At 39.0% G+C, this 27,665-nt stretch overlaps 1 protein-coding gene across 6 annotated transcripts in view; it reads right to left on the reverse strand.

Annotated features, from left to right (window-relative positions):
• SIL1 (SIL1 nucleotide exchange factor) overlaps positions 1 to 27,665 on the reverse strand; it is a 296,046-nt gene that overhangs the window by 43,995 nt on the left and 224,386 nt on the right. For all 6 annotated transcript variants that reach the window (XM_073801853.1, XM_033853230.1, XM_073801854.1 and 3 more), the window contains one exon: positions 23,430 to 23,551. In XM_073801853.1, the coding sequence (XP_073657954.1) occupies positions 23,430 to 23,551 (122 nt within the window). The remainder of the gene's footprint in view (positions 1 to 23,429; positions 23,552 to 27,665) is intronic.

Consider the following 27,665-nt stretch of genomic DNA (forward strand, 5'->3'; position numbering starts at 1 on the left):
ACTATTGATTAAGACGGTCTAACATATGTTTATTTGGAACCTCAAAAAGATAGGAAAGAGAAAGAGGCAGAGATAATATTTGAAGCTATAATGAATGGCTAAAAATATTCTAGAACAGATGAAAGACACAAATCCAGACTGAATGAATTCAACAAACTCCAAGAGGAAATTAAAAAGAAAAAAATCCACACCTAAACACATCCTCATGAAAAAGTACAAAAAATCATAGAAAGGGGCTTCCCTGGTGGCGCAGTGGTTGAGAGTCCGCCTGCCGTTGCAGGGGACACGGGTTCGTGCCCCGTTCCGGGAAGATCCCACAGGCCGCGGAGCGGCTGGGCCCGTGAGCCATGGCCGCTGAGCCTGCGCATCCGGAGCCTGTGCTCCGCAACGGGAGAGGCCGCAACAGTGAGAGGCCCGCGTACCGCAAAAAAAAAAAAAAAAAAAATCATAGAAAATCTTAAAAGTAGACAGTGGGAGGGTGGGGTACAGATTATTTTCAAAAGAGTGATCAATTGATAGCAAGCTTCTCAACAGCAACACTAGAAGGCAGAATGTAATGATATATTTAATTTACTGGGATAAAACAAATGTCATCATAGAATTCTATATCCAGAGGAAAGAGACGAGTAGAAGGGAGAAGGAAAGGGAAAGGCAGACAGGCTATCTCAAGATCAAAGTGTAGAATACACATCCTTTTCAGGCACATGTGAACATTTATAAAAACTGATCATATACTAATGGAATGTCTCAACTATTTTAAAATGACTGAAATAATAAAAGTATTTATCTGACCACAAGCTAGATGTTACTAACAAAAACATAAGTAGAAACTTCCCATTACATTTGGAAATTAAGGAATACACTTAAATATAAATCATGAATCAAGTCATACTTAAAATTTAAAAATATTTTGAATGAACAATACTTAAAATAATACAAATCAAAACTTTTGGATGTCACTGAAGCAATAATTAGAAGGACACCCCTAGGAATGAAAAACATAGCCATTTAAATTGCAACTTTATGGACGTAATAAACACATCAGACACTACTGAAGAAAAAATCAGTTAATTTGAAAATAAAGTGGAAGAAGTCACCCAGAAAGAAGCACAAGAGATAAAGAGTTGAAAAATATGAAATAACAGTTAAGAGATGTTAGAAACACATGGTCCAATATTATCCTGATAAAAGCTTAGGGAGACGAGAATAGTGAATATGGGGGAGAGCCAATGAAACAGGTAATGGCAATGAATCAGGAAACTTACACAACTGAAATATAAAGATTGAAGTAGCACATTGAGAGCCAAACAGGATAAATTAAAATAAATTTCTTGGACATATAATGGTAAAACTTGCTGATAATTAAATACAACTGAAAAACCTTAAAACAACTGGGAAAACTGACTGCCTACAGAAGGAAAAACTATTAGATTGGCAATAGATTTTCTATGAATAACAACAGATACCAGAAGGATAACTAGATACAGTATTATTCAAGGAGGGCAAAATGATGACAGTTTCAGGAAAATCTAAGAAAGCTTACCAGCCCAACATTTGATGAAAGAATAACTAGAGGAAATTGAACTCCAGAAGGAAAAAGTAGGCAAGGAAATCAATAAACATAGGTAAATATGAACAAGCATGAACTGTAAAATGTTAGCATTGATTATGGTAATAATGACTACTTTATAAAGTTGGTTAAAAACAAGGGGGAAATAAAATATTAGCCAACAAAATCACGGAGAATGGAGAAACTGGAGTTAAAGCATCCTTACAGTTCTTGTACTGTTTGAGAGGAGGTAAAAAAAAACTTGACACTTCAGCAGCCCAATCAAGCATGTTAAAAACTTAAAGGTAATCACCGAAACAGATAGCAGAAGTTAATCCAACTATGTCAATAAATCATAATAAAAGGGACTGTATTAAATTCACCCACTAAAAAGCAAATATACTTAATTGGATTAATAAAACAAAATCTAGCTATAAGCTAAATAAAGAAAAGATATATCCAAAATACTATGGGAGAAATATTGAAAGAAAAGGGATGGAAAAAGCTATACCAAGAAAATACTAACAGAAAGAAAGCTGGTAGATATATTGAGCAATTATAGGAAGAAAGAAAAATATGTAATCATAGAAAGAGATTTCATTACTAATTTCTCAGAAAAGAAAGCAAGGCTGGTCACATATTAGTAAGAAAACAGGAAACATAAACACCTTATATACAAAGTTAAATTCACATACGCAAGTATATAAAGCAAAAAAATATTATATATGTCCATGTATCCAACAAATAAAACTCATTCTTCAGAATCACTGACAGGACATTCACAAAAACTACTTGGCAAGCAAAAAGGAAGTCTCAGCAAATACTGAAGAATCATTATCATACAGACCATACTCTTTGCTCACAAGGCAAACCACATACATACACACATATATACATAAACACAGAGAAGGAAACACTGTACAGCTGGCCCTCGAACAACGCCAGGGTTAGGGATGCTGACCCTCTGTGCAGTGGAAAATCCATGTATAACTTACAGTCGGCCCTCTGCATATGTGGTTCCTCCACATACATGGTTCCCCACATCTGTGGTCGACATCTGCAGATTCAGCCAACCCTGGGTCTTGCAGTACTATGTTATTTACTACTGAAAAAAATCTGTGTATAAGTGGACCCCCGCAGCTCAAACCTGTGTTGTTCAAGGGTCAACTGCATTTGGGAAACCAAAACCACATTACTAAATAATTCATGGATTCAAAACCAACCAACCAACAAACGAAACAACCATAATATAAATTATGAACTATTTAACTAAAATGGTATTACAGGGAAAACTAAAGCCTTGTATTATTTTCAAATTGAAAAGTTACAAAAAGAACAAAAGAATGAACCCAAAGAAAGTATATAAACAAAAATAATAGTTAATTGCAGAAATAAATAAAAAATGGAGGCCAAAAAAAAGGATTAACAAAGCCAAAAGACTATCAGAAGATATACTTCTAGAAAGACTGGCCTAGTTAAAAAGGAGATAAGCACAGATAAATAATATTAGGAATGAAAAGGGAGACCTAACTATAGATGCAGTACAGATGAAAATAAAAAATCCTAAGGTAATACTTTAAACAACTTTATGTCAAAAATTAAATGTAATATAAAGGAAAAATGACCAAAGTTGACTCAAGAAGAGATAGAAAATCTAAAGAAACTTAAATACTAATGAAATTGAATATGAAATTAAAAAAAAATCTACCCACACAAGAAAGTGCCAAGCCTAGGTGATGCTACAGGTAAGTTTCATCAAGCCTTTATGGAACTGACAGCCCCATCTTATACAAAATGTTCCAGATATTAGAAAGGGAAGGAAAGCATTCCAAATCCTTTTATGACATCACTATAACCTTTATACAAAACCCTGTAAGAACAGTATGACAAACATTAAATTTGAGCTTAGCTGGCCTGTTATCTATGTCTAGGTAAATTTTATAGTAAGTTCTGATAACTCTTTTTCAATTTCATAGCTTTCTCTGGATTTATATTTGCACAACATATCTGAGTTCATATAAATCTGATCGGTTTTGATGGTATTCTCCCATGAGAATGAGATACTTAGGGGAAAAAAAGCATTTTTTAGAGCTCTTTGCCTATGGGGTCCTTATATCTATCTCAATAAAAATAATTAGGCAGCTTCCCTGATGGCGCAGCGGTTGAGAGTCCACCTGCCGATGCAGGGGACTCCGTGCCACGGTCCGGGAAGATCCCATATGCCACGGAGCGGCTAGGCCCATGAGCCATGGCCGCTGAGCCTGCACATCCGGAGCCTGTGCTCCGCAACAGGAGAGGCCACAACAGTGAGAGGTCCGTGTACCGCAAAAATAAAAAAAATTAAAAAAAAATAATAATTAGGGACTTCCTTGGCGGTCCAGTGGTTAAGACTCTGGGCTTCCACTGCAAGGGGCACGGTCCAATCCCTACTCGGGGCACGCCGCACAGCGCGGCCAATAAAATAAAATAAAATAATAACGGTGAAGTTTGTAATCCACAAAAACATAAATGAAGTCCTTAAAATGTTAAGGTCACATTAAGATTATTATTAAGAATTAAGGGTTCTATAAGAATAAACTAAATGCTTTCTCATTAAAAAAAAGACTAGTATAACCAAAAAAAAATCACATGACCAACATCATTTATAATCACAGATTTTTAAATTCTTAATTAAGGATTAGCAAACTAAATCAAACAAAATATTAAAGATAACACATCACAGCCAAGTAGAACAGTAGAAAAACCTCCTAATGCAATTCATCACTTCAGCAAATTAACAGAAACAAAATCATATAATCACTTCTATAGATATAAGAAATTATCAATAAAATCTAATACAAATTCATGATTTAAAAAAACAGCAAACTGGGCTTCCCTGGTGGCACAGTGGTTAAGAATCTGCCTGTCAATGCAGGGGACACAGATTCAAGCCCTGGTCCAAGAAGATCCCACATGCCGCGGAGCAACTAAGCCCGTGTGCCACAACTACTGAGCCTGCACTCTAGAGCCCGTGAGCCACAACTACTGAATCCACGTGCCACAACTACTGAAGCCTGCGCACCTAGAGCCTGTGCTCCGCAACAAGAGAAGCAAGCACAATGAGAAGCCCGTGCACCACAATGAAGAGTAGCCCCCGCTCGCCGCAACTAGAGAAAGCCTGTACACAGCAACGAAGACTCAACACAGCCAAAAATAAATAAATAATAAAAATAATCATAAAATTTTTTTTTAAATCATACATAAGCAACAACAAATTAGAAAATGAAAATTTGAAAACAATCCTATTTACAATAACAAATCCTGTAAGGTACTTTGGGATAACAAAAGATATTTAATACCTAAGTAGAAAAATTATTAAAAGATTATTAAAAGCTTTAAAAACATCTAAGCAGAAAGATAAGCCATGTTCACAGACGGGAACACAATTGTGTAAATATGCTGATTCTCACAAATTAATCTGTAAATTTACTTTAACTCTAATGGAAATATCCAGAGTTTTTGTTGACCCTGACAGAGTGTGCCCAAAATCCATATGGAAGAGTAAAGGGCCAAAAATATTCAAGGCAATTTTAAAGAAGAATAAGAAAAAAGGATTTGTTCCACCTGATACAGAAACATATAAAGCTACAGTAATGGAAACATGAAATTGGTACAAGGATAGGAAAAGAGACCAACGGATCGGAATACAAACCCATTCAAACAGGGGAACTTGGTATACAGTAGAGGAACCATTATAATTCACTGGGGAAAAGACAGATTTCTCATTACATGGTGCCAGGACAACTAGTTGACCACATGGTAAGAACTAAAATAAATCTATGTATCACAGCATAGAGCAAATAAGTTTTAGAATAAAAATCTAAGCGTCAAAAATACTCAGGACCTCCCTGGTGGCGCAGTGATTAAGAATCCGCCTGCCAATGCAGGGAACACAGGTTCGAGCCCTGGTCCGGGAAGATCCCACATGTCACAGAGCAAGTAAGCCTGTGCGCCACAACTACTGAGCCTTCTCTCTAGAGCCTGTGAGCCACAACTACTGAGACTGAGTGCCACAACCACTGGAACCCATGCACCTAGAGCCCATGCTCCACAATAAAGAGAAGCCACCGCAATGAGAAGCCTGCGCACTGTAACGAAAAGTAGCCCCTGCTTGCTGCAACTAGAGAAAGCCCGTGCACAGCAATGAAGACCCAAAGCAGCCAAAAATAAATAAATTTATAAAAAACAAACTTTATACTCTCTGAAGGTAACATAAGAGAATATCTTTATACATTCAAGGCAATAAAGAGTTTCTTAAAATATAAAGAAAAGAAACTATAAACAAAAAGTGGTAATTTTGACTTTCTAAAAATACGTTACAATGTCTATAACAAAAGGCAACATAAACAGTGCTAAACAACAAGTCACATACTAGAAGACATTGGCTATGCATACAACTGACAAAATATTAGTATAGATTATATACAATAGACATGAAAATATACACACTATATGTAAGTATACAGATTTTATATATTTTAAAAACACTAAGCAATAAACAGAAGACTCAATGGAAGATCAGGCAAAAGATGTGAAGAAGTAATTCAAAAAAGTGCAGCCCTGATGGCACAAACAAAAAATTTACTCATCAAAAAAAGGAAGGGGGCTTCCCTGGTGGCGCAGTGGTTGAGAGTCTGCCTGCCGATGCAGGGGACACAGGTTCGTGCCCCAGTCTGGGAAGATCCCACATGCCGTGGAGCGGCTGGGCCCGTGACCCATGGCCACTGAGGCTGCGCATCTGGAGTCTGTGCTCTGCAACAGGAGAGGCCACAACAGTGAGAGGCCCGCGTACCGCAAAAAAAAAAAAAAAATTTTGTAGCCTGCAACCTTACCAAATTCATTGATTAGTTCTAGTAGTTTTTTGGTGGAATCTTTAGGATTTTCTATGTAGAGTAGAAAATCATATATCCTGCAATGTTACCAAATTCATTGATTAGCTCTAGTAGTTTTCTGGGGGCATCTTTAGGATTCTCTATGTATAGTATCATGTCATCTGCAAACAGTGACAGTTTTACTTCTTCTTTTCCAATCTGGATTCCTTTTATTTTTCTTCTTTGATTGCCAATGGCTAGGACTTCCAAAACTATGTTGAATAATAGTGGCAAGAGGGGACATCCTCGTCTTGTTCCTGATCTTAGAGGAAATGCTTTCAGTTTTTCACCATTGAGAATGATGTTTGCTGTGGGTTTGTCATATATGGCCTTTATTATGTTGAGGTAAGTTCCCTCTATGCCCACTTTCTGGAGAGTTTTTATCATAACTGGGTGTTGAATTTTGTCAAAAGCTTTTTCTGCATCTATTGAGATGATCATACAGTTTTTATTCTTCAATTTGTTAATATGGTGTATCACATTGTTTGATTTGTGTATATTGAATAATCCTTGCAACCCTGGGATAAATCCCACTTGATCATGGTGTACTGACCCTTTTTTTTTTTTTTTTTTTTTTTTTTTTGCTGTTCACGGGCCTCTCACTGTTGTGGCCTCTCCCATTGCAGAGCACAGGCTCCGGACGCGCAGGGTCAGCGGCCATGGCTCACGGGCCCAGCCGCTCCGCGGCATGTGGGATCCTCCCGGACTGGGGCACGAACCCGCATCCCCTGCATTGGCAGGCGGACTCTCAACCACTGCGCCACCAGGGAAGCCCTGTACTGACCCTTTTAATGTGTTGTTGGATTCTTTTTGCTAGTATCTTGTTGAGGATTTTTGCATCTATATTCATCAGTGATACTGGTCTGTAATTTTCTTTTTTTGTAGTATCTTTGTCTGGTTTTGGTATTAGAGTGATGGTGGCCTCATAGAATGAGTTTGGGAGTGTTCCTTCCTCTGCAATTCTTTGGAAGAGTTTGAGAAGGATGGGTGTTAGCTCTTCTCTAAATGTTTGATAGAATTCACCTGTGGAGCCATCTGGTGCTGGACTTTTGTTTGTTGGAAGATGTTTAATCACAGATTCAATTTTCAGTGCTTGTGTTTGGTCTGTTCATATTTTCTATTTTTTCCTGATTCAGTCTTGGAAGGGCATACCTTTCTAAGAATTTGTCCATTTTATTGGCATAGAGTTGCTTGTAGTAGTCTCTTAGGATGCTTTGTATTTCTGTGGTGTCTGTTGTAACTTCTCCTTTTTCATTTCTAATTTTATTGATTTGAGTCCTCTCCCTCTTTTCCTTGATGAGTCTGGCTAGTGGTTTATCAATTTTGTTTATCTTCACAAAGATCCACCTTTTAGTTTTATTGATCTTTGCTATTGTTTTCTTTGTTTCTATTTCATTTATTTCTGCTCTGATCTTTATGATTTCTTTCCTTCTACTAAATTTGGGTTTTGTTTGTTCTTTCTCTAGTTCCTTTAGGTGTAAGGTTAGATTGTTTATTTGAGATTTTTCTTGTTTCTTGAGGTAGGATTGTATTGCTATAAACTTCCCTCTTAGAACTGCTTTTGCTGCATCCCACAGGTTTTGGATCATCGTGTTTTCATTGTCATTTGTCTCTAGGTATTTTTTGATTTCCTCTTTGATTTCTTCAGTGATCTCTTGGTTATTTAGTAACATATTGTTTGACCTCCATGTGTTTGTGTTTTTTACGTTTTTTCCCTGTAATTTATTTCTAATCTCCTAGCATTGTGGTCCAAAAAGATGCTTGATATGATTTCAGTTTTCTTAAATTTATCAAGGCTTGATTTGTGACCCAAGATGTGATCTCTCTGTGGAGAATGTTCTGTATGCACTTGAGAAGAAAGTGTAACTGCTGTTTTCAGAGGGAATGTCCTATAAATATCAATTAAATCCACCTGGTCTACGGTGTCATTTAAAGCTTGTGCTTCCGTATTAATTTTCTGTCTGGATGACATGTCCATTGGTGTAAGTGAGGTGTTAAAGTCCCCCACTATTACTGTGTTACTGTCGATTTCCTCTTTTACAGCTGTTAGCAGTTGCCTTATGTATTGAGGTGCTCCTATGTTGGGTGCATATATATTTATAATTGTTATATCTTCTTCTTGGATTGATCCCTAATCATTATGTAGTGTCCTTCTTTGTCTCTTGTAACATTCTTTATCTTAAAGTCTATTTTATCTGATATGAGTATTGCTACTCCAGCTTTCTTTTGATTTGCATGGAATATCTTTTTCCATCCCCTCACTTGCAGTCTGTATGTGTCCCTATGTCTGAAGTGGGTTTCTTGTAGACAGCATATATATGGGTCTTGTTTTTGTATCCAATCAGCAAGCCTGTGTCTTTTGGTCGGAGCATTTAATCCATTCACGTTTAAGGTAATTATCGATATGTATGTTCCTATGACCATTTTCTTAATTGTTTTGGGTTTGTTTTTGTAGGTCCTTTTCTTCTCTTGTGTTTCCCACTTAGAGAGTTCCTTTAGCATTTGTTGTAGAGCCAGTTTGGTGGTGCTGAATTCTCTTAGCTCTTTCTTGTCTGTAAAGCTTTTGATTTCTCCGGCAAATCTGAATGAGATCCTTGCCGGGTAGAATAATTTTGGTTGTAGGTTTTTCCCTTTCATGACTTTAAATATATCGTGCCACTCCCTTCTGGCTTGTAGAGTTTCTGCTGAGAAATCAGCTGTTAACTTTATGGGAGTACCCTTGTACATTATCTGTCGTTTTTCCCTTGTTGCTTTTAATGACTTTTCTTCATCTTTAATTTTTGTCCATTTGATTACTATGTGTCTCGGTGTGTTTCTCCTTGGATTTATCCTGCCTGGGACTCTCTGTGCTTCCTGGACTTGGGTGGCTATTTCCTTTCCCATGTTAGGGAAGTTTTCGACTATAATCTCTTCAAATATTTTCTCAGGTTCTTTTTCTCTCTCTTCTCCTTCTGGGAGCCCTAAAACGCGAATGTTGGTGCATTTAATGTTGTCCCAGAAGTCTCTTAGGCTGTCTTCTTTTCTTTTTATTCTTTTTTCTTTATTCTGTTCTGCAGTAGTGAATTCTACCCTTCTGTCTTCCATGTCACTTATCCGTACTTCTGCCTCAGTTGTTCTGCTATTGATTCCTTCTGGTGTATTCTTCATTTCAATTACTATATTGTTCATCTCTGTTTGTTTGCTCTTTAATTCTTCTAGTGTTTATTCTTTAATTCTTCTAGGTCTTTGTTAAACATTTCTTGCATCTTCTCAGTCTTTGCCTCCATTCTTTTCCTGAGGTCCTGGATCATCTTCACTATCATCATTCTGAATTCTTTTTCTGGAAGGTTGCCTATCTCCACTTCATTTAGTTGTTTTTCTGGGGTTTTATCTTGTTCCTTCATCTGTTACATAGTCCTCTGCCTTTTCATTTTGTCTATCTTTCTGTGAATGTGGTTTTTGTTCCACAGGCTGCAGGATTGTAGTTCTTCTTGCTTCTGCTGTCTGCCCGCTGGTGGATAAGGCTATCTAAGAGGCTTGTGCAAGCTTCCTGATGGGAGGGAGGGACTGGTGGTGGGTAGAGCTGGGTGTTGCTCTGGCAGGCAGAGCTCAGTAAAACTTTAATCTGCTTGTCTGCTGAGGGGGGGTGCTGAGTTCCCTCCCTGCTGGTTGTTTGGCCTGAGGCAACCCAGCACCACAGGCTCCTTGGTGGGGCTAATGGCGGACTCCAGGAAGGCTCATGCCAAGGAGTACTTCCCAGAACTTCTGCTGCCAGTGTCCTTGTCCCCGTGGTGAGACACAGCTGCCCCCCACCTCTGCAGAAGACCTTCCAACACTAGCATGTAGGTCTAGTTCAGTCTCCTATGGGGTCCCTTCCCCCTGGGTCCTGATGTACACACTACTTTGTGTGTGCCCTCCAAGAGTGGAGTGTCTGTTTCCCCCAGTCCTGTCGAAGTCCTGCAATCAAATCCCGCTAGCCTTCAAGGTCTGATTCTCTGGGAATTCCTCCTCCCATTGCTGGACCCCCAGGTTGGGAAGCCTGACGTGGGGCTCAGAACCTTCACTCTAGTGGGTGGACTTCTGTGGTGTAAGTGTTCTCCAGTGTGTGAGTCACCCACCCAGCAGTTATGGGATTTGATTTTATTGTGATTGTGCCCCTCCTACCATCTCACTGCAGCTTCTCCATTGTCTTTGGATGAGGGGTATCTTTTTTGGTGAGTTCCAGTGTCTTCCTGTCGATGACTGTTCAGCAGTAAGCTGTGGTTCCGGTGCTCTCACAAGAGGGAGTGAGCGCACATCCTTCTACTCTGCCTTCTTGCGGTCCTAACTGCAATTATTATATTTTCCACTTCTAGAAGCTCTATTTGATCTTTCTCAAATCTTTCTGGATTTTTTTGATAGTCTGTTATTCTCATACGTTTGATAAAATATTTTATTTCTTTAAACATATTAAAAGAATTATTCTACATACTGTACCCTCAAAATTTTACTCTCTGTAGTTTTACAGGTCTGATTACATTGTTTCTGCTATCTTTTACTCATGATGCCTTATTATTATTATTTTTTTTTTGGCAGTACGCGGGCCTCTCACTTTTGTGGCCTCTCCCATTGCGGAGCACAGGCTCCGGACGCACAGGCTCAGCGGCCCTGGCTCACGGGCCTAGCCACTCCGCGGCATGTGGATCTTCCCGGACCGGGGCACGAACCTGTGTCCCCTGCATTGGCAGGCGGACTCTCAACCACTGCGCCACCAGGGAAGCCCTTGATGCCTTATTTTGTGTGTGTGCTTTGTGAATATTTTGTTTGCAAGTTCATGATCATTGCAATTTTTTCTTCTTTGTAGAGATGCTTTCAGGCCTAGATTTAAGATGTGTTCCTCCAAAAAGCGTTTATATTTGTTTCTACCAGTAACTTGGAAATTCTGCCAATTTGGAACTACCTTAAAAAAACACACACAACTTTTTCTTACAGAAATTTTCATCTATAGACTAAAGTACAGAGAATGGTATAATAATCCTTCATGGATCTGTCACTCAGCTTTAAGAATTATGAAGTCATGACCAGTCTTGTTTCATCTATATCCCCACCCACCCACTTCCCCACTTCCTCCAGATAAGCATAAAGCAAAACTCAGACATACTATCATCTTACCCATAAAATGACTCTTTTTAAAAAACACAACCACAATACCATTTCACATTAAAAATGTCTAACAGAAACTCCTTAATATTATCAAATACCAAGTAATTATTTAAATGGCCCCAATTATCTCACAAATTTTTTTAACATGGTTGATTTGGTCAGGCTCTAAATACAGTGTAACTGGTTGATACTTATCTTAGGTACCTTTTAATTTACTGGTTTCATTCCCTCCATCTTTTTCTTATAATTTATTGTTGAAAAATCCAGTAGTTCTACAGTTTCCAACATTCTGAAGTTTGCTGATTACATGTCCATTATATCATTTAACACATCTGCTGTCCCCAGAATTTCCTTTAAATTGAAAACTGGATCTCAATCAGATTCAGATTTGATTTTCTATCAAGACAACTTCATGGGCAGTGGTGTCTACTTCTATCAGGAGGCATGTCAGAGTCAGGTTCCTTAATAAACAAACTCTTAAGATTTGTGGGCAAGAGGTTTACTAGGGACTATTCTTGGGTACAATACCTCTGAGGGATGAGGGAAGCAGGATTAGGCAATGGCAGAAGCTGAACTGTGGTGGCAATTGCAACAGAGGGCTCAACTGATCCCACAGAGAGCTCTGGAGCTAGGATGGTCTTTCAGAGTTGTTTCCTTTGAGGTAAGAGTGGAAGCACTTTGAACCCCTACTTTGTGTCATTTGGAAGCAGGCTACCCCCAGGAAGGGGCCATAACCTTGAGCAAGGCAGCTCCCTTCTGGATTAATTCTTGGAGGAACTGAATCATGAGCCTTGCATAGCCAACACTCCCAGACCTGGGGGAATAAATGCCTTGGTCCTAAAGGGATAACTGGATGTGCACCACATCATCCACAACAATGCAGATAATGTTTGATTGCCTTTCTTTTGCAGCCATTGATGATCATTGCCAAGATCCATTAATTCATTAAAAGTTACAGAAAGGTAATATTCTAAATGCATCACTCTTCCTTTTTTAGCTAAAGTTTCTCTATAAAGATAAACTTGCCCTCAACTAGTTGAGTACACGGAGATTCAGTTCATATTGGAAAGGCAAGATAAACAGAAAATGCTTTATTGTTTCTATTTATTTGCTATTTTTGATTATGAATTGGTTGCTACCCAGCACTCTTCAAAAATGACCAGTGAAGTTTAATTTGTTCTTTTAAGTATCATGATGAACTTGGGGATTTAAACATATCTGATTTGCTTCAATTCATTGCAGTTATTATCCTTCTTGAAACTCCAAGAGTCCCATCTATGGTCAATGGGAACGTTTTCACATTGAACCCTGAGTCCTTTACACAAGACCCAAGTAGTCTTTGAGAATGTCCTTGCTTTTGATTATGACAAGATATCCAGGGTCATTTTGCAAATGTTTTACTCCAGATTTGAAATGAGCTATTTCTTTAAGAAATCACAGTTCCTTTTAGTGGAAAATGCTATTTTAGAGGGAAATGTTATTTAGAAAATACAATCTAGGAGTCACAGTTGATCACTGTTATCAGGTTCATCTTTTTTTCTAGATCGTTTCAGTGAACAGAGCTAAAAAAAATACTTTTTTAAGAAAAAATTCATCAAGAAATCATACTAATACTTTCAATCCAAAATCAGGACTAAGACAGATTTTACCCAATATTCAATTTTACATCAGTATCTCCCTTCTGTCACGTTGAAAATCCTGGTTCTCAGAGAAACCAGCATAATTATTCATCTGCTTTATCCCACTATACACATAATAGTCTGAGAATAACAACACCAACATTTCCGTCAACAGTAAGATTTCTGAAAAGTTTTACAGATTTTTTGTCTTTAAAATACATCCAAATTGGGATGTATAGTCAAATTATTGGATTGTAAAATCACATAAAAAAGTTCCTCCCTGTGTGATTATCCCACCAATTCTATAGACAGCTAGATTCAATTGTTTCATCTTATTGTCAATTTTTATGAAAAATATTTTTTGTAATTATTTTGAGTTTTTAAATTCATAAAATATCTGCATGATCACTGTCTATCTCCCTATAGCATTTATCCTTCATTTTTTAAAAATATAAGCACATGCACATGCTTAATAGCAGTTTTTCATAATTTTCTCTACCTTTTTTTTTAATTTAACAATATAGCCTGGAAAATATCACAACAGAAATATTCTGTATTATACAAAAACATTCTTAAATCTTTTCTATAACTCTATAGCACTCCATGGAATAAATTATATAATTTATTCAATCAATTCCCTGCTGATGGATGTTTGGGCTGATTCCTACCTTTGCTATTACAAATAGTGCTATAATGAATAACCTTGAGCTTACATATGTTTTTTCATATCTTTACCAGTGTATTATAGAGGTAGAATTCTAGAAGTAGGAATATTTCAAAGGGTAAATATACGTGTGCAATTTTGTTAGATATTGCCAAATTTCCTTCTGTAAGGGTTGTACCATTTTAAAGTTCTCCTACCAGTGTATAAGAGCCTATTTCCCCACAGCTTCACAAACAGAATATGCTATCGACTTTTGGACTTCTACTATCCTGATAGGTGAAAAACAGTATCTCAGTGTAGTTTTAATTGGTCTTTCTCTTCTTATGAGTGAGGTTGAGCATTTTTTCATATGGTTAAGCCATCTACATTTCTTTTATTCTGCAAACTGTGTGTGTCTATCCCATTTTTCTATAGGGTTATTAATGTGCTTACTCTCTATTTTTAGGTGCTCTTTATATATATCGGAATATTAACGTTATATCTGTAATATAAGTTGCAAACATTTTTTCTAGTTTATTATTTACTGAGACTATTTTAGACTAAATTCTCAGCTTAGAGATTTTCAGGCCACAAAAGGAGTATGATTTCCGGTCCAAATGCACTCAAGGGTGAATAATTTTCTTGGAAATTTTCCTACCTTCCATTCAAAGCCAAAATGTCTTAATACCTCCTTTCGAGTAGAAGATTTTCATTTTTCTAATTCTCCCTTTCATGGGCTGAAATTTTCATCTCCTGTCCCCCAGCTTAACGCCTGTTGATATCAAGAGATCTTGGCCACTAGGGAACGACAAGTGTCCTGAGAACAGATATAACTTTCAGCATTCCGTATCTCTAAGAATTTGTGCTTTCCATTATATTTGTCTTTGGAACTTCTCTCAATTTCTTGTAGGACTACCACATAAAGGATACGTTGAGACTTCCCTCGTGGCGCAGTGATTAAGAATCCACCTGCCAATGCAGGGGACACAGGTTAGTGCCCTGGTCTGGGAAGATCTCACATGCCGCAGAGCAACTAAGCCTATGCACCACAACTACTGAAGCCCGTGTGCCTACAGCCTGTGCTCCGCAACAAGAGGAGCCACTGCAATAAGAAGCCCGCGCACCGCAACGAAGAGTAGCCCCAGCTCACGGCAACTAGAGAAAGACCGCACGCAGGAATGAAGACCCAACGCAGCCAAAAATAAGTAAGTAAATTTATTTTTTTTAAAAAGAATATATTATATATATATAATAACTAATATATATAACTAATAACTAATATTAGTTATTAATTATTAGTTATTAGTTATTATAATTAATAACTAATATTAGTTAATATTAGTTAAAATTAGTTAAAATTAGTTAATAATTTTAACTAATTTTAACTAATTTATTTAACTAATTTAACTAATTTATTTATTATTTATTTATTTAACTAATTTAACTAATTTATTTATTATTTATTTAACTAATTTAACTAATTTAACTAATTTATTAACTAAAATTAGTTAATAATTTTAACTAATTAGTTAAAATTAGTTAATAACTATAATATTAGTTATTATAATAATTATAGTTATTAGTTATTAGTTATTAATATAACTAATAACTAATATATATATAACTAAATATATTATTTAGTTATGCAAAGCAGTGGCCCTACAGTTTCTTATCAGCTGAATTGAGCATTTAAGGAAATGTTTATATGTTACAGATCCAGCATCCTCACGTACTGCGAACCAAAAATGCTTTTTGGGAAATGTAAACCACCATTTGCTAGATACAGAAGTCTTCCGATTCTGTTTTGCTTTGTTATTTATTGTTTAACTTTTAATTACAAATGTAATACACACTCACTGGAGGACAAATAAAACAAAACAAAAAATTAAGAGCTTCCCTGCTCTTCCTGGCTTCATTCCTCCCACTGATTTTTGGTGATTTCAGCTTTTGTGCTGGACCATTTAGTTTGTACCATGAAATGCTCTAAGCAGCTGCATGAAACTTACCCTCTATAAGGTGCTCTGGGTACCACAGACCCGGGTACTAGCTTCCACTCTCAAGAAACTATTTTATTGGGAAAACAGAGGAAAGAACTGGCATACATAGAGAATTAGATGTATAAAAGAGATAGTTTAGGAGTCCAGACAACAAATGCTAATAAAGTTGAAAGGAAAGAACTTTGTGGGCTGGAGTTATGCAGGGAAGAAATTAAAGAGGAGGTAGTAAATAATGAAAAACTCTGAAAGCAGCCACATAGAGGATCTGGAGGAGGCAGGGGAATATTACAGAGATAGATTCAAAAGAAATGCAGAAGGGACAAGTTCATTAAGCAAAGCGGTGCTTCCCTCCTCAGAATGAAGCCTTGGTTTCTTCAATACTCAGGGTAGCTGGTCAGGCTTAGATCTCATTTTCCATTTGTCATTAATTGCCATTTGAAAAAAGAAACCAGACTTTGAATGCAGCTTTTAAAGCTATAAGGCTATCCAACTGCCCAGGCCAACCTGGTTAATATGTTAATTAATTTATGAGACACAAAATGGTTTGAGCACCTCCCTGTCACTGGAGGAGTGTGAGAAATTAGGTCATGGAGTCAAGAGGTCAGAACTAGTCCTAGGAGTTGCACTTGATCTTTTATTCAAATCCTGGCATTTCCAACATCTGACCTCATCCCAATCTCTAACCTTCTATTTTCTGGGCCTTCAACTGTGGGGCGGGGTGGGGGGTAGGAGTGGGGAGTGCTGTTTCCACGGCCTTAGATTTTTAAAGGGTCAAGGTGAGGTATCTGAACCATGCACTATTATGTCATTAATAAAGACAGCATTCTCCACTCAGCCCTCATATGCTATCTGAAAAACACTTCATTTCCTAGGTATCATTTTATTCTTTCATTGTTTCATTATCATTTCCTAGTACTCAATGCTAGGTAGGTCCTGTGCTATATACTGGGGAGACAGCAAGATTAAGATAGAAAATGAATACTATCCTCCTTGTACTGTCTAACAGGGGTTATCAAGAGGTAACAGGTAATCAAACAAATATTTAATTGCAAATTGAGATAAGTGCTATGAAGAAGCAAGGGTATTTAGGTGGTTTTTTTTTTAACATCTTTATTGGAGTAATTGCTTTACAATGGTGTGTTAGTTCCTGCTTTATAACAAAGTGAATCAGCTATACGTATACATATATCCCCATATCTCCTCCCTCTTGCGTCTCCCTCCCATCCTCCTTAGAAGTAAGGGTATTTAAAAGGAATTTTAAAGATGTGAGAGAAATTTTTGAAATTTATTAATATGAATATGTGCAGAAACAAGTAACAGAATAATGACTAACATTGCTTTTTGTTTTCTGGGTTTTTTTTAAAAAGACTATCTCTCACAACAAAAGTATGGAAATAGATGGTTCCAAAACCGGTATAGTAGCTAAACTATTCATAAAGGAGCTAGTCTCCTGTCCTTCCCCTCTTTTATCCTCCTCAACATGTTGCCTTGTGCATCTCATCTCACTGGTCTAAGCCAGCTGTAGCTCCAACAACTGTAATCAAGGCAGAAAGAAATGGACAAGGTCTCTTTACTATCTTTCTTTTTATAAGAGAACAAAATCTTTCCCAGAAACTTGCCCAGCAAACATCTCTTTATGTCTCATTGGTCAGAACTGGGTCACATGCTTATCTCTAAATCAATCTACATCCACAGAAAATGGGATTACCATGCTTGGTTTAGACTATTCAGGGCTCATTTCCTAGCACTGGGAGAGGGAGTCCCCTCCCTAAATATGTTGCTGCCCTCACAATATCAAGGTTCCTTAAAACAGATTTATAAAAGAGAAATCTCTGTTTAGTAGACAACAATCATGAAAATAAAAATCCATAGGACTCAGTGACCAAGTAAACAACTAAAGAGAGAGAAAGAAGACTCAAATATCACTCCAAAGTTTCAAGTTTTGGTAATGAAGACAATCATATGGCCAAGAATAGATAAAAAGAGAAAGTGGAAGAAAAACCTAGTTTATGAGACAGACAAAATGAATCCCACTTTCTTCTCCTTGAGTTTGAGGTGCAATGACACAGTCTGGTAGAAATGGAGGAAAGGACCTGAGGAGAAAGACTGGACTTAGACATTGGAGTCATCCACAATGAGGTAGAATTTGAAACCATGGGAATAGGTAGGACCATTGGTGAAGAAAATGAAGAGACAATAAGGACAAGGCCATAATAATCTTGGTGAATTAGGAGATAGAAGATGATGATTAGGAGACAGAAGATGATGTTGCCATAAAAAGAAAAGGGGAGGGAGTAATTAATTACAGACATCCAAGACCAAGGGACTACAACCACATGGCAGCCAAGAAGTAAAGTTTCCACAGGAAAGCAGTGGTCGAAATTGTTAAACGTTATGGAGATGTCAGTAATGCAAAAATAGTATTGAAAAATTTCAGGGATGGTATCTCATGTGCACTTATTTGGATCCCTTTTTGTCTACTCTTCCAAGAAGTTTGCAAGGGAAGGCTGGCAGGGGTCAGTGGATAAGTAAATAAGAACATCTGTGGGCTAAGAGGAAGGAGCCTAGAGAGTGGCAAGAGAGTGAGGAACACTGACGGCGAAGGGGAGAACAGGAGGGCATGCAGAGGTTGGAGATCACAACAAGGATAAAAACCACCTTTAAGAGGAGAGATGAAAATGTGAAGACATGATGGAGGTGGGCAGAGAATATGAAATGTTGGGGAAAAAACGGAAACAAGTTTCGAGATATCTAGTGGATGACAGCAGTAAAGGTAAAGGTCAATGGAATTAAGAATGCTGATTCCCAGCAAACTCACAAAAGCCATCAGGAAAGACAGAGAAGATACAGATGAGCCCTGAAATTCACTGGGATGGCAGGAAAGAAATCTGGAAATTGGAGGCCAACCGATGGAAATAGGACACAATGATTTGACACTGGCCAAATGGTTAAAATTAATTAGCAAAATATCAGTGGGAAGAGTACAATGGAGAAAACTAGAGAACCAACGAAGCATGGGGTGACAGGGTGACGATCAGCAGTAGGGTAAACATTCTATAAAGAGATGTATGTAACTCAATATTTCCTAAGGAGGTTCCAATGAAGTTGTTGAAGACAGGGTAGAACGTAATCCTGTTCCAGGGATCCATCATAAGAGGCCATAATCACACTATGACTGATAGCACATGTACCTCCCTTTCTGTACTAGGCATAGGTTCGTGACACACTGCAAACTACAGACAGTTCAAACAAAAGGACTGCATACAGTGAGCATTTACAAGCCTATGTAATTGCATAATAATTCATACATATGCATATAAGAATGTGAGTTATTAAAGATGGACAGAGAACACCAAAAGTGACTGAGGGAGGGTCATGAGAACAGCAAAAGCCAGTGATCCCTGGGATAAGCATACCAGTTATCTTGATAATTTAACTCCTGCCAGTTAAAAGGTAAAGGCTACAGATAGGGAGATAGAGGAAAACAAAAGGAAGCAGCCAGTTAGCTGAGAAGTGAAACCAAAACCAGTTTACAGAAGGCTGCATGACTTCTGAAATACACAAGGCCTTTCTGAGTCTTCCCAAACACAGAAACACAAATAACTTGCCCAGGATTCCATAGACTTCTCATAGGCCAGACTGTAGACAGACACACACAGGTGTCATCATGAGATGAAATCAGGTCACAGAAAGACCACTGAAAATATCTGACTTGAAGAAAGGAGAAAGGAGAAAGGGAAGGAGGGAAGGAGGGGAGGAGGGAGGGAGAGGGAAGGAGAAAGGAAAGATGAAGATGCCAAAGGCATCAGACTCCTACCTCCCTATCTTTACATATCTTCTTATGCAAGAGACTGACCTGCCTTGCACATGGGCAACAAAAACATGGGCAGCAGAAAATGAATGTGTGTGTGACCCATAATGAGTGGGAATAATATTTTAAAAAGGGAACAGACTTTCAGTGGCCAAGTAACACTGAGTGGCCACGTCAATTACATTTATGTCAACTCTTTCTTCTTGATCTTGGATTAACTGCTTCACATTTTACACCACGGAAGAGATCTCTCCATCCACAGAATGTATGTAGAGGCCTGATGAAGCAATTAACCCAGGTAGGCAAATAAATACCCTCATGAAGCAGCAAGGTTAACACCAAGAGATATACGTGGTAGAATGCAAGCTCTTAATAGAAGAGAAAATGAGGAAGACAAAGGTCTGCACTGTAAAAACAAAAGAAAAAGAAATGCCTTATAGTGAAAACTCAGAGTAAAAAGGACACACGATGAACATGATGATATACCCCACATCACTGACAGGTACTTTATAAGCATTTTCACAAGACTTATTGTATATTATGTTCTTTCATATTCATTCAGTCTTATGAAATGCAGAGGAAACCTATTATTGCTTCTAGCTAACAAATGAAAAAGGTGAGGCTTAGAAAAGTGAAAATCCCTTGCCCATAGGCAAACAACCAGGAAATGATAGAGACTGGACTTGAACCTAGATTTTCTGACTCTAGGTACAGCGGTCTACCTAGTCCTCCCAAACAGTCAAACATCTGGACTGACTGAGCAATATTCTTGCTCATCAGCAGAAAACTGGAAGGAATGACTTCTAAACAAGATCCCCAAACCGTGAGACTCCATGATTCCAATGTGCTCACTACCCCTTGAATGCCCTCTTGACAAAGAACAAACTCACACAATCACTTTGTACGTGCACATATGCAAACATGCATGCTATGTGTGTGCACACCTGCATGCTGAGGGCAGGTAGGGAGCTGCGGAACCAATACTTAGGACATCAAGAATAATTAATGAATATCTGACTAGACCACTGAAACCTGCCTCTCTGCATAGAAATATTTTTAGCTTGCATCAAGTTCCTCTTTGCATAAAACACTGACATTTTCGTGATGTTCAGGAGCCTGCTGTTGGCTTCCAAAAGCTCTGGCACTATACCATGCTGTCACTGTAACTGCCCTCCAGTGAGCCATCAAAATCCTGACTAGAACATTTTTGAATACAGCAGTTTTCTTGCCACCAAAACACTAAATTGCAATATTTTATATTTATCTCTATTTAAATTTTAGTGATGCCACATAAATGTTAACACGGTCTTACACTAATACAATCACGAAAAAGTCTTAGTAACACCACATACTGGCACAGACCCCAGATGAGTTATGGCTTGCTAAGCAGGCCCAAAGCATGCTTCTCAAGTCACTTAATCCCCCTTAACTAAGATGTGACATCAAGATGTTTCCCCCATGAAATGTGTTTCCGGAAGCAATGGCAAAGTATACACAGAATCATTTGTTCACATTCAAAGTAGAAAGAAAGTATTTGGGATTACAGAAAAGATTACCCAAAAGGGTCTGGGGGAGAGGTTAATAATGTTTGAATCAATTATTTTATGGCGTGAGAAACAAAAAGTGAGCCTCAGTAAGTTCTCAAGCCTCTAAAGCCTTATGAAGATAAGGACCTTAACTTTTCCAGGGCTGAAATCACAGCTACCAATGACAAATTCACATATTCTTCACCTTTCCAGTGCGTGCACAGGCAGTGATATCCCTGCCTGGCTCTGGTAAATCAGAGCAAGGGAGATATGCCCTGGAGTCCACAGGACAACCAGGGGTTGAAGATGAGGCAGGTAAGCAATAAGGGAAACAAAGGCCTGCAGTGCCCTCAACCTCTCCCCATGGAACAATTCTTCCAGCCTTCCTAGCTTTGCCCCTCAATTTACTAAGAAAAGATGCTTAAGTCTTTGAGAATGAGAGGGCATCAGACCGATACTCTGATTAAATAAAGATAAGCAGAGATGAAAGGCAAAGGAAATCTTTTCAAAACAAAGATTCCTGTCCATCAACAGAGGAATGGATAAAGTAGATGTGGTACATATATACAATGGAATATTACTCAGCCATAAAAAGGAACAAAATTGGGTCATCTGCAGACGTGGATGGACCTAGAGACTGTCATACAGAGTGAAGTAAGTCAGAAAGAGAAAAACGAATATTGTATATTAACATATATACGTGGAATCTAGAAGAATGGTATAGATGAATTTGCAAAGCAGAAACAGAGACACAGTCGTAGAGAACAAATATATGGATAACAAAGGGAAAGGGGGGGTGAGAGGAATTGGGAGATTGAGATTGACATATATACACTACTGATACTATGTATAAAATAGATAACTAATGAGAACCTACTGTATAGCACAGGGAACTCTACTCAATGCTCTGTGGTGACCTAAATAGGAAGGAAATCCAAAAATGAGGGGATATATATATGTATACCTGATTCATTTTGCTGTACAGTAGAAACTAATACAACATTGTAACTATATTCCAATAAAAATTAATTTAAAAAAAGATTCTAATGGTAAAAATGTTCAGAATAGCCTTTTTCCTTCATCACCACAATCCCTGCATGCAAGCGAGGCAACACTTAATAGGAACCACACGTGCCCTTAAAGCAAGAATCAGAATACTCGTTCCTGTTGTAGAGGAACAAATGGTCCTAGGAACAGATTTTCAAAAACAGAAGGAACTATAGCTCCAATGGACCAACTACAGCTTGAAGACATCTTGACTTTTTTAGGATGAGTATAATGATGAGGTGTTCAAATCTCTTTCTATATCCACTCTTTAGAGATGTTCATTTCTCTTGCCTGATCAGTCTTCTAGCATAAGTCAGGCTAACTGAAATTTAAACAACTCCCAATCCAGAGAGTGTGATAATCTGACTGCATGTTGATTGGTTCCAGGCAACTAGGGGAAGACACATTTCCCCCCAAAAGGCCCTCCTTGGTCAGGTTCATCATTTATTCATCACCAGAGTAGCTCTACTGCCAAAAGGATCAGCTCTTAGAGTTCATTCCCCTTCCTCTCAACTACCTATGGTTGGTCTAACTTATAACTGGCTTTGAATAAAACAGAGAATGTCACCTAAAATATGTTATTAAATGTCCACACAGGGCTTCCCTGGTGGAGCAGTGGTTGAGAATCCGCCTGCCAATGCAGGGGACATGGGTTCGATCCCTGGTCCAGGAAGATCCCACATGCCACGGAGCAACTACGCCTGTGTGCCACAACTACTGAGCCTGTGCTCTAGAGCCCGTGAGCCACAACTACTGAGCCTGTGTGCCGCAACTACTGAAGCCCACACACCTAGAGCCTGTGCTCCACAACCAGAGAAGCCACCGCAATGAGAAGCCTGCTCACTGCAACGAAGAGTAGCCCCCGCTAGCCGCAACTAGAGAAAGCCTGCACACAGCAACGAAGACCCAACACAGCCAAAAATAAATAAATAAAATTTAAAAAAAAAAAGTCCATACATATAAGATGAGGGGGAACCAAGAGTCACAGATGCTGACAACCTGAGTGAAAATTCTTATCTACTTAGAATAAGGGCAGAATCAAATTCTTACTCTAGTTTCAATGGGATTACACTAAACTGTGGATAGAGATGTGCATGAGTTCAAATGTAACCTTCTTCCAGGCCAGTCAGGCCAAGAGTAAAGCTAGACTTCACCTGAAGCGTCCAAAGGATCCTGGCCAATGGGATGTCCATCCATTCTGCTCACCTGGAAAAGGCAGCCCCCAGCACAAACGCAGCATACTCCTTCAGCAGGGGTTCTGTGCTGTTCAGCCCGTTGATCACCACTTGTAGGCCACCGAAGGAAAGCAGGTCCTGTGCATTATCCATCTGCAACAGAGGCACTGCTTAGTACAGTACAGACATCAAGGAAAGAAGAGCCTTTCTTTTGGTGAATGTTGAAGAACAAACTAAAAAATCAAGTAAAAAGTGTCGGTGGCCTTTCTAATTAGGAAAGGGTTTGTAAAAAAAAAAAAAAACTAAATTTTTAAATAATCTTAAATTTGAGAATTCCTAATTCACCTAACGTGATTTATGAGCATCTGCGTGGGAACTGGCAGAAATGGCACCTAGCAATTGCTTATGCCAAACATGTCCTGGAAAATTCTAATACCGTAATGAGTCACAAGCTTACTCGTAATGTACAAGCTGTTAACACAAAGATCTGGCGTCATCAGCACTAGTAAAAGGCACTATGCTTCCTGTTGGTGTCCAGCCTCAACGCGGGCAGTAGAGGCAGCAGACACTTTTTAAAAAGCTGATTTTTAATTAGAAATCAGGGACTGTAATAGGAACTCTGTTGCAGGGAAAGGGCTGGAAAAGTGCTAGGAGAAGAATAACAATAGTACGCTTCTCTTCCCTCTTCCTCACTTTATAGTCTAAGGTTGACTGAATCTGAGGACACTCAAGATAAATCTGCACAAAAGTCTCTCTCTCAAAAGCTTTAGCTTAGGTCTGTGCTACTCACTAGTGGCTATTATTGGACAGTGCAGAACATTTCCACCATCCCATAAAGTTCCTTCGGACAACACTGGTCTAGGCTATACTTAAGGTCCAAAGCCCCAAGTCCAGACTCTGTCTCTTTTATTCTATAGGGAATCTCATTCCCCAAGCTTTACTGGTATCCTGGAACAAGACTCAACTTCCTCAGAAAGGTCACTGGATCCTGTTTTCCCCATGCAGTAGCTACAGTCTCCCTTGAAAATATCTCTGTTGCTATAAAAGCTGTCTCTTGCCTACATGCTGATCCCACTCTACAAATCCTCAGGAAAACTCAGGAAACTAGAGCCCAACAACAATGTGACTACTACCCACCTTTTTCCTCCAGATGCCCCTGAGCCCTGTCCTACCTGACTGTATCTTTCCAAACTGGAAGATGGCTCTAACAGACAAATCCAGTTTGAAGGGCTGTATTTGACTCTGCCTATGTTTTTAGAGAGGCCTAGCCCGTTTTTACCACTTAGAAGATCATTCTTATACTCAACCACAAGAGCAGGGGTTTTTGTCTTTCTGTCCACTGGTATAGGCCCAGTGATTACAACAGTGTAAGCATATAGTTAAGTGTTCAATAAATCATCATTAAACCAATGAATAAAGTTGATCAGAAAAAGATGTTACTGAAATAAACTCCACTGTGAGTAAAAAAGGCAATCTGGTGTATGTGTGTCAACAAAATGAATGGGTCGCTTGTACCACAAACCTAAAGAGATGGCCAATCCAGGGCCATGAAGTAAGCATGGAGTCTGCTCTGTCATAAGGTCCCGAAGCCAGGGTTGGCATTTGTCTGCCCTAATATGTCCTTATGAAGAGGAATGATTTACTGGGCCATAGCCCAGCTAACTAGGAAGACCCAGAGCTGGGTGCTTTGCTGACATAAGCACAAATAATACAGGACTTCCCTGGTGGTCCAGTGGTTAAGAATCCGCCTTCCAATGCAGGGGACACAGGTTTGATTCCTGGTTGGAGAACTAAGATCCCACATGCCGCGGGGCAACTAAGCCCGTGTGCACCGCAACTACTGAGCCCACGCACCACAACTAGAGAGAAGCCCACGCACTGCAACAAAAGATCCCACATGCTGCAACTAAGACCCAACGCAGCCAAAAAAATAAATAATAAATAAATAAACAAATAATACTTACTGAGTCTTCCTTCCTCACATACTCTGATTTTAAAATCTAAGAATTCACTACCTCTCCTTTGATCTTCCTTCCTCCAAGTTTTCTAGATATAAAACTCTGGCTCGGAGTCCTATAATTTCATGCCTGAGATGGCTACTTATCAAGGCTGGTATGAGTCCCTAGCAGAGCAAAGCAACACAGCCCAGAGTCACAGAGGTTCTATTCTAGATTCAGTTTATCTTCATTACTACAAAGATAGTCCAGGGTATTATAAATGCTGACATTTATATAAGCACTTCAGCCTTTTCAAGATGTTTTCTCGTTTGTTATTTCACTGGAGACGAGGAAGAAAAGAGTCACTCTGCCTACTGCACACCCAAACTCCAAAATCTGGACCCTGCCCAGTATCACACAGGAGAAGGCATGACCAGAGCCTGGGTCTGGGGCCAGAACTTTTCCCAGGCTACCCTCAGGATTGGGTGGGACAGGTGGAAAGGAGCTCAAGGTAGAAGCAGGGAGCACATAAGGAAGGAGGCAGTAGGGAACTGTGCCAACACTCAGGAGGGGAAAAGGGAACCAGAAAACTGACAAGACAATGAGATAACCAAGAGAATAAAGAAAGGGAGAAATGATGGTAACTAACTGAGGAGTCACATGAGGGAAGGCAAATACACCACCCCAGGGTGGATGGGGCAGACAGTGGCTGTTCCTTATAAATAACTCACACACTGTTTCCACACACATGGTTTTGCTTTTCACAAATCTTGTTTAATAATTCAAACATGGCTGTGAGGAATCCTTGGGCAGATCTACTTTGGGTCCTTGAAGCCCATGGCTCCTCAAAACCGCCAATCAGTAAGTCTAGAATAGAAGTGGACTAAGTAAGTTCCTGGCAAGAAGAGTCCTATCTTCCTCAAAGCTCGTACTACATCACCCTAATTCCCCATCACAACTGGAACTTGAAGCCGAGCTATGTCTTCTTTAATCCCCTGGTGCAATCACAACTTAACACTGCTGCAGGAAGCCCGACATACCAGCCCAAACCACCTTATCCATATTTCTACTCAAAAGACCAATCACCCAAAACACTTATGACTCTTCTGCCAACAGATCAAGTTTGGTCTCCATGCGGGAACTGGTTCTTGGACTGACCACAGGCTAAGTTTGGTGATGTCCAAGAAACTGTTAATCCCACCCAGTGACCCATGAAAGCAGAATGGGTTATCAACCTAGAGATGACACTGCAGGGTGACCAAAGAACCTGCAAGGGAAATAAAATTTGTTAGGGCCCTGCTAGCCTCCTGTGTACTCACTCCCCCTAGGTAAGATAAGCTCTTATAAAAGGTCATTTGGCCTTTTATGCTGCAACTAAAGAGCCTGAAGCCTGATACCTAAAGATCCATCCAAGTATGTTAAGATGAGAAAAAATAAAAGCTGTCAACATCAGAGCAGGACTGAGCTAGGATCCTTAATCCTTTAAATATCTATAATGGAAAAGCTGTTGGAATTTTTGGTTTTTACCCTGGAGAGAAAGACTGGAAAGAGGAAAGAGAACCCAGGTCCATTTTCTTTTTAAAAGGATCACAGATCTGTTATTTGAGGCCTGAGAAAGAGTTATGAGCAGAGAGAGATGAAGAGGCCACCCCATAATTCCTGCAGATACAGTACACACTCATCCTCTCTCAACACAAAGGCTGGCAAAATCCTAAAGAAAGAATGTCTTTTAGTCTAGTTTATAGAGAACAAGGACGCTGTCGTGCGTGGGAAGATGCTGAAGATCTATGTCTTGATGAAGATCTCAAACAAGCCTTTGATTATGATTACACAGACTTCCCAGGCCATCATCGCCCCTAGTCTGGATTACTGCAATAGCCTCCTATCTGGTTTTCCTGCTTCTACCCATGCACTCGGCCTACAGACTAATTCTCAACACACAGCCAGAGGGATCCTTTAAAAGTAAGTCAGATCAAATGCTTCTTCTGCTCAACATCCTCCAAACAGTGTCTGTCCAATTTCATTCTTTTCCACAGCCAACAAGGCGCTCCATGATCTCCCTTCCCTTATCTCTCCAAGTTTTACCTACTTCCCTCCCCCTTCTCTTAGCTCCCGCCACATTATTGTACCCCAAACACACTAGACATGCTCCCACCTTTAGGATTCAGTACTTGCTGTTGCTCCTGTCTGAAATCTTCCTTCCCAACACTGCCAATCCTTATCCTGCTCTACTTTTTATTTTTGAATAGTACCTATCACCTTCAAACATATTATATATAATTTACTTGTTAGTTATGTTTGTTGTCTATCTGCCTCTTCTAGAAGGTAAG

This window comes from Tursiops truncatus, chromosome 3 (assembly GCF_011762595.2).
Source record: "Tursiops truncatus isolate mTurTru1 chromosome 3, mTurTru1.mat.Y, whole genome shotgun sequence".
Classification (NCBI taxonomy): Eukaryota; Metazoa; Chordata; class Mammalia; order Artiodactyla; family Delphinidae; genus Tursiops; species Tursiops truncatus.